The sequence below is a fragment of the Heloderma suspectum genome, chromosome 2 (genome assembly GCF_057233095.1).
Source record: "Heloderma suspectum isolate Gila_16-S chromosome 2, 16-S_ref, whole genome shotgun sequence".
Taxonomy (NCBI): Eukaryota; Metazoa; Chordata; class Lepidosauria; order Squamata; family Helodermatidae; genus Heloderma; species Heloderma suspectum.
In genome coordinates, this window is record NC_139459.1 from 87,599,151 (window position 1) to 87,617,879 (window position 18,729).

The window sequence follows — 18,729 nt, forward strand, 5'->3', positions numbered from 1 at the left end:
TATGATGCATCCTATGTGTCGTCCAGCCACCGTTTCCTGCGCTCCGAGGTTCCACGGCTAGACAGCTGAAATCGTCTGTCTAGCCGTGAAAGGAGGGTGGCGGGAGTGAGGAGGAGATCCCTCCTCACCACTCCTCCCACCCTGCACTGGATAGGCAGCCACCCCCAGGCTTGGATTGCTCCCTCCGGTTGTTAGAGCTGTTCCAATCTAAAATCAAGATATGGTAAAATATTACCTCACTAACACCTATATAGATGGGCCCAGATAAAGATTCACTAAGGAGTAGGGATGTCAGAGGAATCGACAATGGAATCAAATGAGTTTGGATTTTTATGAATCTGACCCATGGATTCTGCAGAGGACCAGTTTTTCCCAAGTTGCACGGATTCTGTGGTAGGCTGGTTTTTTTATTTACCAGAATTCTACACAAATGTAGTTGTAGAAAAATATGTTAAAAACAACAACACACCAGTCAAAAATGAACATTTTCCCCATAGGATGAAGCATGAACATGAACATTTCGGGGGGGGGGGATTTGTGCATTTTCACAAGTGTGATTCTGCACAAATGCAAATTTGTGCAAATTCAGGAAATTGGAAAAAAATCCAGTTCAGTGAATGAGCAGACAACGGAACGAAAGGCACCTCACAATCTGCAAAATGCAGATGGAACAGATTATACAAACTATGTACATCCCTACTAAAGAGTCCTTTATTGCCATATTAAGGGTGCAATTCTATGAATATTCAGCCAGAAAAAATCCTACAACTCCCGGCATTCCCCAGTCAGCAAGCATGGCTGGTTAGGGACATCTGGGAGTTGTAGGACTTTTTTCTGCCTAAACATGTATAGGATTGCACCCTAAATCAATCTATCTAAGGTCTTATAACCATTGCTTTTGCAAGCGATCATCCTACATTTCAATTTCATGTTGATCTTGTGGCTTGCATAAGCTATGGTTTTCCCTGTAGTAGTAACGTATGGCTGTGACAGCTGGACTATAAGGAAGGCTGAGCGCCGAAGAATTGATGCTTTCGAACTGTGGTGCTGGAGAAGACTCTTACGAGTCCCTTGGACTGCCAGGAGGTCAAATCAGTCAATCCTAAAGGAAATCAACCCTGAGTGCTCATTGGAAGGACAGATACTGACGCTGAAGCTCAAATATTTTGGCCACCTAATACGAAGAGAAAACTCTCTGGAAAAGACCCTGATGCTGGAAAAGACTGAAGACAAAAGGAGAAGGGGACGGCAAAGGATGAGATGGCTGGATAGCATCACTGATGCAATGAATATGGACTTGAGCACACTCCAGGAGACAGCGCAGGACAGGAAGGCCTGGCGTGCTATGGTCCATGGGGTCACGAAGAGTCGGACATGACTGAACAACAACAACAACCCTTTCATATACATTTAAATTGGGTTGATTCATACTAGTGATGGGCGAATATACCCTAAGTGAACTCATTATTTACTCAAAAAGTAAATAATTCATTCATGTGAACTTGGATGAGAATTCTCCTTTAATATGAAAACTCATTCCATGTATACATGTTTTTGCACGTGCACAATATCAGGGTGCATCTTGGGAGCTGTAGTTTGGAATCACGTAGCACAGCATGACATCATGAATTTCTGTGTCATGTGGCCCCGTCTGACTGGCTTTTTTCACGTGGCTTGCCTTTGTGAGATCATGCGATGTTTACATGCCAATCACTGGTCTGAAGGTGGAGCCACAGAGCCATCCTCTTCCTCTGAGTCAAGCTGTGGTGGCAGTGGCCATGACAATGCCAACAAAATGGGGGAAACAGCTAATGAGACTGCTTCAAGTAAGATTATTATGGAGGGGGTCTAGGTGGTAGGACTTAATATTTAGGTGGAAGTGAGATCTGTTTGCTACTTTACTGTTCATGTTCTGAAGGTCGCAAGCAGTTTTACATGTTACCACTAATCCATAATACATCGATCCAGGCTGTCTACAAAGGTGAGCATTACAAATGGATGTGTTTCGAACAACGAGTTTACTAATTATGAAATTTGGCAGCACCACTATTCATGGCTGATAGCACACCAAAATACTTGAACAATGGGTGGGAGACATATTCTGGACCAATTCTGGATCTAGATGTGTGGGGCAGTTGCATTGTTGTTGTTGTTGTTGTGATTATTAGTGTTCATAATTATTGTCTTCCAAAGCAGCTCACATCAATCAAAAAGAGACAGGCCCTGCCATCAAGCTTATAATGGAGGAAAAAGGAAGAGGAGGGAGATATGTTTCTCAAGGCCAGAACAAGGTGGTGAGCTATAACCAGAACAAAGTGGTGGGCTATAAGGGGCCATTTAATTGCATTTCAAGCCAGGCTGATTTTGCCTAACTAGTGTCCTAGCCTAAATAGCACTTGGTGGCTTTTAGTCCTAAGGTCAATAGATGGGGCTGGAGGGTTCTTCCCCCTTTCTTCTGAAATCTCAGGGCAGCCCTATTTATTTGCCCTGTTCACATATAAAGCAAGGGTGGGGTACACTCTTTATAGAAGAGAATGTATAGGGCATGAGTAGGCAATTTGGTACCCTCCAGAGGTTTTGGACTACAAACCTCAATATAATCCCTGACTATTGGCCATGCTGGTTGAGGCTTGTGGGAGTTGTAGTCTGGAGGGCAGACTAAGTTGCCTAACCCTGGTGTAGGGAAACAGAAAGAAATGATACGGTCTGGAAACAAAAGATAATTCTCTTTATTTAACCCAGCACATACCATGGCTGACAGAATTAGCATCTGGTCCCAAAGATTGGCACTGAAGTTATCTAACTTGCAGTGTTGAAATACTGTTCCTACAAGAGCAGCATGTTGCTTTACTATCCAAAGCAAGCTTTCAGGTCAGGTTGTAAGGAAATGCAGTGATGTTGCCCAGTTATTGCCCCCCCCCCCTTTGCAAATATTTACCCTCCGTTTGTAGAGCTCTTTCCTTTCCTTGTCATTCTCTTCTGCTCTGGCTTTGAGCCATGCTTCATTTTGGGCCTTGTGTTTCTGTAGCATCTCTTGTAGGTCCTGATTTAAACAAAATCCACTGTTGTAAAAGTGTTACATGATTTCCAGTCACCACTTAAAGATAGAATCTAACACTGAGATCAATGAGACATTCTGAAAAGTTCTTGAGCCCTGATCTAGTATGCTCCAAAATACTTACAGTCGATTATCATAAGTAAAAGCTACCTAGGAAGATGCAGCAGCAAGCAGGGCCAGGTCAGTATTTAGGGAAGAACAGAAACCTACCTTCTGTTGATTTCTAAGGTGTATGTTGTAGTGCTCTTTTTCATGTTGGAAAGCCATTGTTTCCTGAACCAATTCAGCTTTTGCCCTGAGAATGGACCATGCAAGAAAATAAAAAGTGGAGTTGTGTGGGTTTTTTTTTCCCCCAGAAGAAAAAATATAGCTTAAACTCCAGTCTTCCCCAACCTGGAACCCTCCTGATGTGCTGGATTACAACACCCATTATCCCCATACAGCCTACCCACTGGTCATTCCAACTGGTCAACCCACTGTTCCAACACATTGGAAGGGCACCAGGTTGGAGAAGGATAGATTAAACATTTATACACTAGAGATGTGATAGTCCAAAGCAAATTATGGTTTTAGCATTACAAAAACCCACGAAGTTATCAAATGTTTTTAGTGCATTTGGCTTTTAAAAGACCTCCCCCAACTAGCAGGGTTCCTAGTGCTAATGATCAGAAGGCATTGTGCAGCTATTCTGTATTTTTTAAAAACTTAATAGATTTTCCACAGTAAGAAAGAAGATGGAAGAACGGGGGGGGGGGGATGCAGGAGGCCTATGAATGGAAGACAACGATGTCTGGACAACCGCCTGTCCTGCCCTGCCCATAAGATTCCAGGAATGAGGCCAGGTGATGGTACTGTAAACTGGCCATCACTACATCTTTTGCGAGCAAATTCCATAGTTTAACTATATACTCTGTGAAGAAGTACTTCCTTTTCTCTATCTTCAATCTCCCACCAATCAGCTTCATGGGATGACCCTGGGTTCTAGTATTATGAGGGAGGGAACTGTATTTTCTGCATAAATCAAATTCTACCTACTTTTCATCATCAGTAGTTGGGTCAAAAAGAAGTATCATCAGTATTCTGGTGCCTCACACTTGTTTTGAAAGTACTACTGGCCATAGGAAATACATTACCTATATAAGGTGAAATGGTTTGATTTGCAGCATGGTTCTCCTCAGGGGCAGTTCAAGACATGTTGCTGCCTGAGGCGGAGCAGCTAATAGAACTCCCTTCCCCCTGCCCCCAGAGGAAAGAACACATAGCACCCAAGTCTGCTCAAGTTATTGTGGCACAGAATCCCACAAGTGTTTCTCCTCCTTGCTGGCAGTAAAAACACAACAATAATAAATGAAATATGTGACAAGTTCCTGCCCTTTCATGACACCCCAAACCAGCTGCCTGATACAGCTGGTAAGGTCGGCCCTGATTCCTCTACATTGTAATGTAACGAGGACTGACGTGACATCCAGAATTTTTACATGGCTAAGCGTTTTATAATGTTCTGCCAAACATGTGCTAATTCCACCCCTTTAAGGACACCCACTCATGTCTGCCATCGGACCATTCGCTCAAATAGCTGTTCCGGCGAATACCTACAAGTCCAGCTTTTGAAACTCAGAGTCCAGCAAACTGAAGGCCTGTGTAATCATGTCCATTGCTTGGTTACGCACAGAATGGAAGTCTTGGAGGTGAGTTGTCTGTGTAGAAAGTCATTAGTTAACACTGCTTGAGTTGCTATAAACAAGGATAAAAGGAGAGAAAGCTTTTATAATGATTAACCTCTCCACTTCAACTGACAGGAGCCTTTTAAAGTTAGCCAAGTTTTTTTTTCACATCATGGCCCGCTTCTGAGCTGAACAGATTTCTCCTTGGTGGTGGTGACGAGAAGTGATGCCAATACAGAACGAAGGTGCTCCATAATCTTGCTTTTTCAGGCAACACTACTATGGCACAGTCTGTGCCAGAGATTAGTAAAAGTACTGGTAAATCTTGTCCTGCTTCTATATTTGATACTCTAATATTAATGTTTCAGCTCCCGAAGGGAGTAAGGGAAGTGCCTGGAATTTATTTAATTAATAAAATTATTATTAATAGTTGTAATGACTAATCTTTTCTTTTATAGCATAATGCCTGCTGCTTAACAGTCATTTCTCAGCATTCAGTACTAATTAATTCATTTGCCAAGGAGTATATTATGTAGACAAATATTTAATTGGTAGTTTAATTGCTAAGTAAATTAAGCTCAAAGTAATTAATTTGCTAAGTAATGGTGATATTTGGCTAATCTGGGAAATCTTTATAAGCAAATGATTTAAGGACATTTAAATGGGTCCCTCCAGCAAATAGTTTATTTTGAAATTGCATTTGGGCAGTGTTTTCAAATAGCGTCTGCAGGACACAATGTTGGTCACATGTGAGACAGGCACAGACTTTCTCTTGAGATACTCGAAGAACTACATAAAACACACATGAAGGGTTTCTAAAGACTCACATGACAACCTGTACAAGTGTAGCTGTGCTCAAAAGAATTAATTTTTTTAATTTTATTAATTTCTTACATTTCACCCCTGGCTTGCTGCCTCCTAGGGTAGGCACATGGGCAAAAATGGGCCCTTTGAACCAGTGCCTGGGCCTCAACAGCACCTGGTAGAGTCTAGCGATGGCCCTTTACACAGCATCCTTAGGGCTATCTGAGCAACCTGATGTGTGTACATGTAAGCAATTATGCCCTTGGGTTGGTTTGTTAAAAATATTTATAAACTGCTCTTCATCAAAGTTGATTACAGGGCGGTTTAGAATTATATATTATATAATATGCTTTTAGGTGCGCCATCCACCACAGTATTATCAGGGGGATCATACAGGAGAAAAAGAAACCTGCTTTTTCAAGGGACAATTCCCATACTTCTATTTGGGTGTCAAAGCATGTCACCAGCAGTACAGGAAGTTGCTGTGCAGATGTGCCAAGGGGATAGGTAGTAGCACCTGCTCTTATGCCAAGCAAGAGCCACATTGCAATAAATGCCATGGGGGGCGGGGTGGTTTAGAGACAGCCCATGACATTTTGGTCCCTGAGGCAGGAATCCAATTCCCCCACAAGGTGGCAAAAGCATAATAAACTTTCATGGTATCCCTGCCTGGCTCTGCCATCTGAGACAGGCCACTTTTCTGTACCTAATAATAGGATTTGCCCTGTGGGGTGGGGGGTGGGAATGATGTAGCAGCTAATTACCAAAAGAAAAAGAGTATTCTTTCTTCACTATGTCCTAGATGCAATATAGGCTATAGGGATTCTTTTCTTTCCATCTATTTCTCCTTCTCTTTCTTTTCTTTATTGTGTGTGTATGTGGGCTTTGTTTTTTTTTTTAAATGTGGAGTTTCTTGTGGAAAAACATTGAGAATAACAACAAAGCAGAAATCCTAGACACGTATGATAAATCCATCTGGCAGGAAGTGATTCTTTTTTAATTACCATCAGGCCTATATGTACAGAAGGAACCAGGCCCAGGGGATTCAATGCACTTATTTTGGCCTTGTTTATCATAATGGACCTGAGGTGTAATGTTGGAGCATGAAACACATCCATGCTAACCCATAGGAGCGTAACTGTGAGGCGAATGAGCCTTTCTTTTGTTCCTGTGTCCAAGAACTGCAAAACTCTGCTATTAGACTAAGAAACTGTAAAGTCTTTGACCTAGCAAAACTGAAATAAGGAACTTACTGAGACAGGAGGCGGTGGAGAAACTGGTCCAGTCAGCAAGGGAGAGTCTGCTAAGTCATATTTCACCTTGGGTATTTTGGTGGGTGTATACCTGCACATCCAAACACAACCTATTAAAAGTGAATTTAGGGTTAGACTTATTTCACATGTGCTACAGTGGGTGAGTAGTAGTGAATGACATTTCCCTTGCTTTGCTCGTTACATATATAACTGGAGATTGGGCTTTGGAAAGCTAATTGTTTGAGGGAATCAGAGTTATTCCAGAACATGTCTTATCTATATTCATTAGGAACAGATGAACTGAATAATAATGTTTTAAAAAATAAGTAGCAGTATTTATAATCTGAACATTTTGTAAGTAGCTGTATTTTAATTGAACTTTCTGTCAGGGTTGTCTTTAAATCCCCAATCCCGCCCCCTCCCCCCCCCCTTGCATCCACAGCTGGTCTCTTTAAAAGTGAGCAGCATTTCCTGTTCTTTGACACTCTCAAACGATCTGTTTCATCAATACCTCAGTACCTAAAGGGAAGTCTGCCAGGTATTTAGAACCACACAGAGAAGTTTACATGTGAGCAATTGGATATCTCCTGCCATTTTGCCAACACACTAGTATGCAAGCCATTTCAATATAGAGCCCTTAAGAAAGGCAAAAACCTTTTGTTTGCCTTGCTCATGTGAAAAGTTATATTGTATCACATGGGAGTGCAGGCAGCATCTGTGTAACCAATTCTAATACTCCAATTCCAAGCATATTCTCTTGGATCTAAGCCACTGATTTAAATACCACTTCCAAGTAATTATGCTTAGGACTGCGACCATCATTCTATATTGTGTGTGAAAAACACAGGGCACATTTGCCATCAGATACAAATGTAATTACAGCTTGCATAGTCTTCGTTGTGAATTTGTTGTGAATATCTAGTCCAATCAATAGGTGGAGATGTAACCTCTGTCATAAGTTTTCCTCTAGTTGTCATTAGTCTTCGAAACAAGAAAAATTCACAACAAATAGTGGAAGCTCCCAATATGCAATAAAAAAGTTCAACATATTAAGTTGATGTTATAAACATCAGGGGGAGATGTTTACCAGACAGCTGCTTTTAATGTCTTTGTGACAAACCCCTATATCCTGATGTAGCCCAACAGTGCTCCTACTAGATGTAGAGGGGCAGATGATCTTATCTTTTATTCTCCAATAAATATTTGCATGCTAAGCGCCTTTTTATACTAGCACACCTGGAGTAAATTTAGATGTAAATTTGTCATTAAGATGGTGGACCCAGCTGCTAAGTAATTTTCTGATGTAATGGCTAGACTGCTGACATCAAAAATGGAGGGTATCACACTATTGGACAAAACGACAGTCAGTCTCTGCTAAGAGGCTGTCAGACACTGATCTGAGATTCCCCCGCATATATGACTTTGCTCTCAATCTGTGTCTTCCTAATGACATCTAATTAGGAAGCCAAGATGCTCTCCCACAAACCATTCTTTCCATGGAACTCTGCATATGCTCTGAATCCCAAGATCCTACTCAAGTAGGGAGCATATAACTATCTAAGGGCGCAATCCTATGGGGTAAGCAGCCGCCTCTGAACTCGGAGGCCACCGCCTATCCAATGCAGGGCTCGAGAAGCATGGAGGGGATCCTTCCCTCCGCATTTCTCCTGCCCTGCATTTGCAGCTAGACAGCCTATTTTTGCTGTCTAACCTCAGGAAGGCTGAGCAGGGGAGGAGGCTGCCAGAGGACACATAGGATGTGTCGTACCGGCATTTCCGCCTTCCCTGCCCTGGAATACCCGTTTTGGCTGCTCCGTGCTCCTCTTCCAAGTGCGAAGCTCGGGGCTGTTCTGCGCTGCCTGCAAGGCAGTGCGGAAGCGGGGGGGGGGAGGTCAGTTTTCTGGGAACCATCCTCGGAGTGCAGGCCCTGAGGTCGGTTCCCAGAAACCCATATATCGTATGGTTGTCTATCTGCTGACTAGCAGCCATAGGATTGCTCCCTAAGTTATATTGATTTTCACTTACTTTTATTTGGGATTCTCTGTGTGTGATAGTTGCCTTCACTTGTTCTTCCCTTTGAACCCTTTTCTCAAATAAACTCTTTTTGTATCTAGACATTTGGCTGTTTTAAAAGGGAATTTCTCAAACAACAACAACAACAACCCCTTCCCATGTGCAGGACTTCATGCTTGCAGAGCTGTCTCTTGTGTTCTTAGGATTTCCAAAAGGATTTGTTAAGTTCTCTTTTGAGCTTTGGCCAAGAAAATCCAAAACACTTTTTTCTTTCTTTCCTAGACTGGGGATGAAGGGAGGAATTCTTGGCAGGAGGACTTAGAACTCCCCAGCTGGACAGACTACAGTGTTCAGGTGAGGATTAGCCTGCTGTTGCAGCCTGTCAGTATCTTTGGGGGCGGGGTTGTTGTGGTGCTTCCCCCTGGACATGCGACATTGCGGCTGTCAGTGGTAGCGGCTGTGCATCTGCTGCCACTGGCCACCCTGGACTGCTGGCGCAAGGCCCGCATTGGATACTACCCTATGAAAAGATTTGCAGAGATTCTGTAGAGAACTGCATGATATGCAGGGGTTGAATTCCAGGCAAACCAGGTCTGCCTAGTTATTATTTTGATGTCTCAGTATTTAGCTTCTACTTGCATTATGTTATTTAGCCCCCTCAGCCTTCCCTGCTGCCTCTTGCACTCCAAGAAAAATATATATATTTAATTTAAGGGGGGAGGGGATGAATGGCATCCATAGTACTACAGAGTGCCCCAAAGGTCCAAATTTAGCTTGTTTTCAAGCTAAATTTGATCCTTTTGGTGTTCCATAGTGCTACGGATGCCATATTTTCCCCCCAAAATGTTTACTTAAAAAATTGGGTTGCATGGCAGACTATGGCCCATGGGGGGTGAAAATGGCCCCCAGACCTCCCAAAGTTGCCCACCCCGTGTTAACAGAAAACAAAAATAATTAGAGAATTAAATTTCACTTGTGTCCTTCGTCTGTAAAATTTTCTAACCTGTCTTCTCCTCAGGCTAGAAAAATGTACCCGTTCCTTGATAATATGCTACATGTATGCATGGATATATGTTTGTGACTTGCTGAATAGTCTGTGGATGAAATCATGAGGTTGAGTTATTGGCTTTGCACATATTCCTAGACTTTGTTTTGCAGCTGTGGCACATTGTACTAGATTATGGATTATGGTAGACTGATAACGGTGGCTTGATATCATCTGTAGGAGCCAACCTTCTTGAGTTAGAACTCTACCAGTGCAGTTCTGCACATCACGCAGATTGGTCTGGACTGCAGCTTATCACACTGAAGTGTTCCTGTCTTTGCCCAGGCATTTTAAATTGGTTTATGAAGCCAGGCGGCATTGCTGCCTATTTTATTTTATCTTCTGACTTCTTTGTTATAACTTTATTAGTATTTTTCAGTTTTTTACATTACATTTTGTAAACCGTCCTGGAACCATAAGATGACGGGAAGTATATAAATATTATAAATAAATAAGGGAAACATTTTCTTATTATTCCATATGTACACTACCACTATCAGAGAAATAATTGGTGTTAAAAGAAGAAATAGCCCTTCCTGCCTTCCCCCCGCCCCTCTGAGAAACAATAGGAGAAAAGAAGGATGCCAAAAACAATACCTGCTGCTTATTCCCTGGATTCCCAGTTCTGAAAGAATCTCCTTCATAACTAAAATGAAGAAACAGAAATATTAGTTCAGCAGTATGCTTTAGTTAATGAGGTACCATGGAATCCCTTAAGAAAGTTTTCTTCCAGGGTGATGTGATTGTATGGAATTACATCCAGAGAGAGAGAGAAAGGTGCAAAGCAACAACAGCAAAGCAACACGGTGGCTCTGATCCACTTTTGATGCAGTCAGCTACTGACGAAGACAGAAGCCAAAATGTTTAGCTCTAAATATATTTTAAAATAATCTGTTGTTAATATCCATCCATCCATCCATCCATCCATCCAATTTCTATAACTGAGTAGTCACAGGAAAAACACACACAAAGATCCTGCAGATGATAAACAAAGCACGTAAAAACATTATTGCTTTTTTGCTTCAAGAGATGAAAGCTTCAATCCTATGCTCACTTACCCCGAGAGTAAGTCTCATTGCACTCAATGGGACTTAGCTCTGAGTAGAAATGTATAGGAGTGTACTGTAAGTGTACAATCTAGTGCACATTTACACTTACATAACGTAAGACTTTCTGATTTCAGGTAGCTTAAATGTTTGAAACTCTGTGCTGAAAGATTATATAAACTTTTTACTGGCATGGTGAGTCTATTTATGGAGAAGTGTAGCTTTCGCTTTAAATGGTTCTCATGGATAGAAAAAATCCTAAAAATGGTTTGCCCATTGCATCTGCTATCATTGGGTGTATATGTGTGAAATGCAGAAGATCATGATGTCCAGCATGCGTTATGTTGTGCTTAATGTAAGTGAGTGAGAAAGACATGTGCAACTATCGGTTTTAGTAGCAACTGCACATTTAGTTTAATTCTAGCCCTAAAGCTGCTATATTGCACTCTGTGAACTTGTTTATTACTCTCTGCTATATGGATGAAATACTGAGATTTATTCATCAAGAATGTACACCTTGAGGAGTGTTAATGGCTTTCAACAATGCCATATATGATAATTACTTATTCATCATGAATAGGGTCAAATCAGTTTATATTATTTGCATGTTTATATCCATGGTTTTTGGATGTGCACAATCTTTATTTTTCCAAATTTACTATGAGATACCTAGGGATTTTTTTTTTCAAATCCACTTCCAGTGTTCATAACAAAATAAAGCTGCTAGCATTTAAGTCCCTAATGTAAAATATCTAGTTGAGTGAGAATACTGGGATGACAGAAAGTTCTGTAATGGATTTCAAAACTCATCTTACTAATGGTTTCTAGAGCATTTTTAATGTTCAAAGTGATTTTCAACAATTATTGCATTCATCTCAGGTCAGCAATAATCTTTTAGAATCCTTTTCTGTGATAAAGAAATGATCATTTGTCATTCATGGAGAAGTGGGAAGTTGCCAATGCCCAATGTTCTTGTTTTTTTCTCTTTGTTTAAATCCTGCACATTTTTATTACCTATTTATTTAATACCCTTTCTTCAATAAGCACAAGGTGGCTAACAGCGTAAAGTAAAACAGTAACTTAGGGCATAATCCTATGCATGTTTAGACAGAAAAAGACTAAGAAAGTTTTTTTTCCCTGTCTAAACATGCACAGGACTGCACCCTTAACCATCTTAAAAACAGCAAATAAATACAAGGAAGTGGCCATATATACAATAAATAAATACTTTAAAACCGCCATCAAGCACTAAAACAGCAGAGAGAGAAAAAAACAGAAAATACAAACAACCAGCACAAACAACCACTGCAGTGAAAATCACTTAAAAAAGGGAGCAACGTTTATGGCCCAAAAGCCTTCCTAAAAGGGAATGTTTTGGCCATCCAGTGGAAGCCCATTAGAAAGGAGGGGTGAGACAAACTTTCCTCTGCAGTGGCGTAATGGCAAATTTTGAAGTGCAGACACTCATTGTGACTGTTCCCTAGCCACACCACCAGGGAGACTCCAAAATGTAGGCAGCTGTGCTGATCTATATCTGAGTGTGTATATTGTGCCTGTGTGCCTGTGCCTGTGCCTTTACACACACACACATACACTGTCCCCCGGCCCTCCAAAAGAGCAGCAGTAAATGGCATGATACCTAATTTATTAGGATCAGTCAATAGTCATAGAATAGTGAGCTGGCAAGACAAAGTGTAATGTTTAGCATATTGGACATTGGCTGGAGAGATTGGAGATTCCACGAGAGAAAGGGAAAGAGAGGGGCACAGCATGTCCCCAAACACCAAGCCACCAGATCAATATTTTCTAGGAGTTTCTTTCCCCAGCATCAGGGAGAAACAGTTTATTACAAAGTCAACACACCCATTCTAGTAGTTTTCATTTTCATCAGGAGGAGGTGTTTTGCCAATGAGTTTTAACTGCCCATTCAAAACCAAGCCACCTCAAAATACTTTGCATTACATCAGGAATATCTCGCAACAATATATTATTGCTGGGAAAATCCATTTTCTGCAGCAAATGTGAGAACTGCAACTAAGCTCAGAGGGAATAGAGATGGCTGAGGAGAATGGCAGATTACATCATCACCCCAGCTAATCAAACAGTCCTGGGGCTTCACCCTGTGAGTCCTAGCTCCAATACACCACTGATCCTTGGGAGGGAGGTCCAGAGCCTGGATGCATCCACGGAAAAGGCCCTCTGACTTGTCTCACAGGCATATTTCTGGGGATGCTGGGACACACGGGGTGGGGGCAGGGGCTTATAATGGTACCAACAGGCAGGCAGGCTTACAAGGAGAAGGTGGTCCTTCAGATATCCTGGTCCCAAACCTTTTTGCATAATATAGTTGTAGTCCAAATATCTGATTATAGCAATCTCAGGATGAATGAGGTTCAAGGCTCAAGTGTGCAGGAATTCTACATTTAAGAACAATAAGGATTTTAGGTAGAGATTTGGCCACTATTATTTGCCACTATTGAACCCTGGCCAAAGGATGGAATTTGCAAAAGCATTGGTGTAGCAAAGAAATAGAAATATTCCTGTATTGTATTAGCAATGGTGTGTCCAAATTAAACACATGTCTCCATCTTGTATGCAAAATGTGAAGTCAGGTCATGAGTGTATAAAATACCGGATATAGCCAGTATAGTTGTATATTCAGAACCTCCTGGCAAACACTGCAATGATTTTCTTTGATCAGGCTATTCAAATCTTTTCTGCCAGGTATTCAAGGATCTGGCAGAAGGTATCATTCTGCAGGCAGAGAAGAGGGCTTAACTGAATAGACAGTCTATACAGGGAGGCAGTGGTGCATCACAGTGGCGAAGAGCAATCACATGACAAGTCCTGATCCCTGTAAGAGCTTCTGTGTCAGAACTGCTATTTTGATCTGAGCAAAAAGGAGCTTGCTCCTGCTCCTTGCTGCAAACAAATCTGTGACTTCCTCATTCTCCGGCCTGGTGTAAGAGTCTACTGGTGCTGATGCCTGCCCTAGGCCCTCGGCCTGATCAGTTGTCATGGACTAGGACCCCACACCCTCATCCTCTGAGAGGCTCTTGTGTTAACTGTTCCAGAAGAGGACTTGGTTATAGAAATGCATCACAAAGCTTCCACCTATTCAGGATCCAGTTATCCAGGAAGACCCCATGGACCTGCTCCCTTGTGTGCAGAGACACTCGCAGTGCCATCCTCAGACTCTGAGAACTCCAGCTAATGAAGACACCATCATGCCACAGCCACCTCCATGTCATCACAGCCTGGGAGTGCTAAAAGAGACATGCCTCCTTTAAGAGAAATGGCCATAGTCAGTGTGGAGGTGGGGCTAAATGAAGCCAACCCCCTTACTTAAGGCTCAGGCAATCTGCTGCGTGTTGAAACAACATACTTGGAGCTCTCCATGGTGCTGTCATCTTCCTGGTCCTGCCTTTCTGGAAAATGTGACTTGCCCCAAACCCTGTAAAGACCCAATCCATAGTAGAGCCCTGTATCCCAGGCTTCACCAGTGTCCAACAATGCTCAGCCCACACCATGACAGAGGCAGAACAGAACATCAGCTGGGTCTTTGAAGCGCCGTTTTAAGGTTCTCACAATGTTCTGGAGCAACACTATATCGAGAGCATTGTGGAAAGCTTAAAATGGCAGTTCATTTTAAAAATGCCACTGCCATGGGAAGCCGTGCATAATTCGGCCCTGAGTACTGTTTTAAAAAATCAGTTTCTCTTCCCTTCTGGGACCTGTCCAGTTCTAGAATACACAGCACATCACTGTTGAAGCCATAGACTATGATTTCAGTCTTTATCAGGTAAGGAGTACAAATTTGTAGGAAGACAGACCCCATATCTAAAAGTCAGTTCAGCTTATAAAATAACCCTAATTATTAACAATAATTTAGCTGGCTCCACTGCTGCTGCAAATGAGTCATATTAATATTATTCCTCCAAGTTTGGTTAACTTAGCTTTATAGTGTGTAGAAATTTAACTTCAGTGAAATCAGTTTTATGAGGCTGAACACAATCTGCTATATTGATTTGCAAGAGAAGTCATCATAGCACACACAGCAATGAAACAGGGTAAGCAGAGAGCATGTGGATTACTTTTCCTTTGGGTCTGTACAAAAAGAAAAGGAAAAGTTGGACTGCAGCAGTTGGTGTGAAGCTAGAGAAACAATTTTGCAATTGCTGATGCCATGATCAAAATGGTGAAGCCAGGTTCACTGCTACCTCTTCTGATAACCCAAACCACACCCAAACTTATATTCATGTTCACATAAGCATAACACATCCCCGAAGTGTTCACCTGAAGTTGCTCAATTCCTCCCGTGAAGCAATTCCTCCCATGTTAAACTCTAAAACGCTTTCTGCAGAAAACTGGCAACTTAAGTAAGGCTGAAATTCTATATGCAGCTATCTGGGATTAAGTCCTGTTGAATTCAATAGAGCTTACATCTATGTAGACCTCCATAGGACTGCAGTGTTCAATAATTAGTAGTTGTTTTTTAAAAGAGTAAATGAGTTTGGAAATCCAAAACATCTCGTAGCCTCTTACTGGTATCTCTCAGGAGGGGTGGCACATAGGGGTATGATGATGCAAGTGGCCCTCAAGTTAATGTTGTATCATCAAACACTTAACAGACACTAAATATACTTACTAGGTTGTCTGTCTGAAGGATTTATCAGTCTCATTCCCATTAGATCATTGAATTCTTTTTCATTTCTTCCACCAAAGATATAAAGCTGTGAACACAAACAAATAAGAATCCTCAGTGCATTAGCTTAATATCCATGACAAAGCAATGTTAACACAAATCACATTTATGGAAGCTTTTTGGTCTGCATGAATTTCTTGAGATCCTGAATACTCTTTTCCTGCTACATTATCTTTGGAGAGGCTTTAACTCCCCAGGCCACACTGCTGGGGATCTCCACTGGACTCAGATCTTAGGCTGTAAGAAAACTCCCACTGTGAAATGGGAGGGGACATGCCAATTTTGATGCTATTTGTCCAGTACTTGCATAGAGCCTCTTTGTCTCCCTAGAGGGCTGTCTCATCCCCATTGAACAGACTCCTGCCAAACTTGGTACCTTAGATATCACTAGCAGTCTTGGGAAACCTCTGGAAGCAGGTATTTTTCCATACCCGTTCTTAGGCTCCGTAACAAATTTGGGTCCAGAGATATTCATTTCTCCCAGATCCTGGGCTAGATCTAAACTAGTGCTTTTTATCAATATTGAAGTGCACTGATAACTGCTGGGCCACTTTACACATTCCATATGCCACTTTTTCTAGCGTTAATTTCCCCTTTTAATGCCATATTATCCAAAATACCGCAACAGATGTCACTGTGTGTGTGACAAGGTATAAATGCACAAGAGGGATATAGCGTCACCATGATGGGATCACATCACTACAGCACGAGGCGCAGATCTGGCCCTGGTGCTGTTGAATGTGGAAGGGATGTGCTTACTTATTCCTTTGCTTAAGGCTTGCCTTTGGAAGAAAAACACCCTGGAAAATCAGGCACAGAGAGCCCCCATGGATAGACAAAGTACCTTGCTGCAGACATTCACTCTCAGCATGTGGTGGGTGACGAGGATAGTGCTGGGGAGTGGGGGATGATGGAGCTAGCGTGCTTATCCTTGCTCTCCCTCCTCGGTGTGTAGCATCTACCCAGATTATGAATGCCTGAATAGGGCTATTGTATTTAAGGGAATCCCTGCTACTGATATTGGTGACTTTGCAGAAAACTGAAATCCCGTTCTCATGGATAAAATACCCCCTACCAAAGCCCCTTTAAAATCTTCCCTTTGCCAGCATCCAGCACTGATCTCCAGCCTTGGAGTGGTTTCCACTCTCTGTCTGCTGCATCCAATGTTTTTTTATATTCCTTTTTCTTTCAGGGTGGAACTGGTACAGGATACAGTTAGCCCAGGCTTCCTCAGCCTGTTGCCCTCCAAATGTTTTCCACCAGAACTCCCAGCATTCCTGACCACTGGCCAGGCTGGCTGAGGCTGGCTGAGGCTGATGGAAATTGAAGTCCAAAACATTTGGATGCACCAGGTTGTGGAAGGCTGAGCTAGTCTATTCACCACTTGTTTCTTGGTGCCGTTTTGTTGGTCTCTTGACACCCTTTCTAAGATTGAATCAGTATTGCATCTTCTTCCTCAACCATGCCTCACCCTTTCCTGCCTCCCTCTCACTACCATTCAACTGTGTCTCTCCTTCAAATCTTCTGAAGATTCTTTTTTTTCTCCACCCACCCAGCTCTTCCATTGGTCAAGGCCAACCTTGTAATCCAAGGGTGCTTCCAGAAAAGATTTTTTATTATCATGCAATCACCCTGCCTCATTCACAGGATTTGAAGTGGTGGTGGGGGGAGAGATGACATCATCTAAACCTCCTTTGTTTTTCCACCATTTTTCCCATTTTTTTTATTATCAGAAAACAAAAACTATTAAGGAAGGAAAGATGGAATAGCTGCACAATGAGCTTTTCTACACAACACATTTATTGTGCACTCATGATTCTGTACAGCTGTTTACAGGTTCCTTAGATTACGCCATGATCCTCCAGTTTCACTTCTGTTTTTCAAGAGAACTTTCCCAGGTTTTTTTTAGAGTGGGGAAAATGGGGTATAATTTCAGAAAGTGAAAGAAAAGGCATTTTCTACTTGTGTATTTGTGCTATTTTGCTATAACACAGTGTTGCCTAGAGCTTAGGTAGTGGAAAAACAGGAAGCAAAAAGCTCAGGATCTCAATTCTGTGACAAAAACAAAAGTAGATATAGCAATTAACAGCCTTGTGTAGAAAAGCTCAATGTCTTTTGAATGGAAGTGCTAGGAGTCATCTGTCTGGAAGCATGGGTGGCCTTGAGCCTTTTGTGTGGAGTATATTCTTATCTGGCAACCAGATTCCTTATATCATGGACTTTGTGCAATGGGTTTGTATCCTTGCCTCCAATACTCCTAAAAAATCATTAGTGGTGAAGTGGAGAGAAAATCCACCAGTCTTTTCCAGCTTCCTGTGCTCCTTTTAGGGTGTTTTTAACACAAGGAAATTTCCTCTATTTCCTTGTGTTTCTTCCTCCCCCCATCATTAGACTTGATTTATCTTTTGGATGCATCTTTTAGATGCATTAGTTAGGCCAGGATCCAGGTATTTCTCATCCAGACATCCTCCCTTTCTTTTCCATATGTTCAGGTCTCCATGACCTTCAGAGTTCACACCTTTTGCCATCCAGGTTGCCAAATTGAAACTTGCCCTTTTTGCTTCCCAAAGCTGATAGATGACAGAGAACAATTGACAATGAAAGCATACAGCTAAATACAACCAAACTGAACTATCTGAAGACCCACATGTTTTTGCCGGCTTTCTCATAATCTATGAGCTGCAGGTTTTATTCGTGTAATTTGTTTTTATAGCTTTTATAATATTTTACTGTATATTTATGTATGGGTTTTTTTTTTCCTGTACACTGCCTTGAGAGAGTTTTACTCTTAAAGGCGGCCTAAAAATAATTTTGAATAAAATAAATAAAAGAAAAAAATATTTTTAAAATAGCTAAATTCATGCTCCTATGTAATCATTGCAATCTACGGGTGACATGATTGGAACTGCTAATGTTACCCCCCAAAATGGGAGGAATGGTTCAGATCAGGACCTCAATGTAGGGGAGGGGAAAAACTCTTTCCCTTACACAGTTCTCCCACTGAAAATTCCCCCACCCTGCATCTGCTATTTCCTCCCATTGGTAAAACAAGCATAGCTCTGTGTACCTGTATGTTTTACAAATGGAGAGAAATAGCACCTTGGGTGGGGATACTGAGAGAGAGAGAGAGAGAGAGAGAGA

At 41.8% G+C, this 18,729-nt stretch overlaps 1 protein-coding gene across 5 annotated transcripts in view; it reads right to left on the reverse strand.

The window, feature by feature from the left end:
* The window catches only part of LOC146352454 (kelch domain-containing protein 3-like), a 92,638-nt gene that overhangs the window by 5,798 nt on the left and 68,111 nt on the right, over window positions 1–18,729 (reverse strand). For all 5 annotated transcript variants that reach the window (XM_084834074.1, XM_084834073.1, XM_084834072.1 and 2 more), the window contains 6 exons: window positions 15,532–15,616; window positions 10,435–10,483; window positions 6,780–6,870; window positions 4,655–4,755; window positions 3,269–3,353; window positions 2,939–3,043 (listed from right to left, as the gene is read on the reverse strand). In XM_084834074.1, coding sequence (XP_084690200.1) covers window positions 2,939–3,043; window positions 3,269–3,353; window positions 4,655–4,755; window positions 6,780–6,870; window positions 10,435–10,483; window positions 15,532–15,616 — 516 coding nt within the window. The remainder of the gene's footprint in view (window positions 1–2,938; window positions 3,044–3,268; window positions 3,354–4,654; window positions 4,756–6,779; window positions 6,871–10,434; window positions 10,484–15,531; window positions 15,617–18,729) is intronic.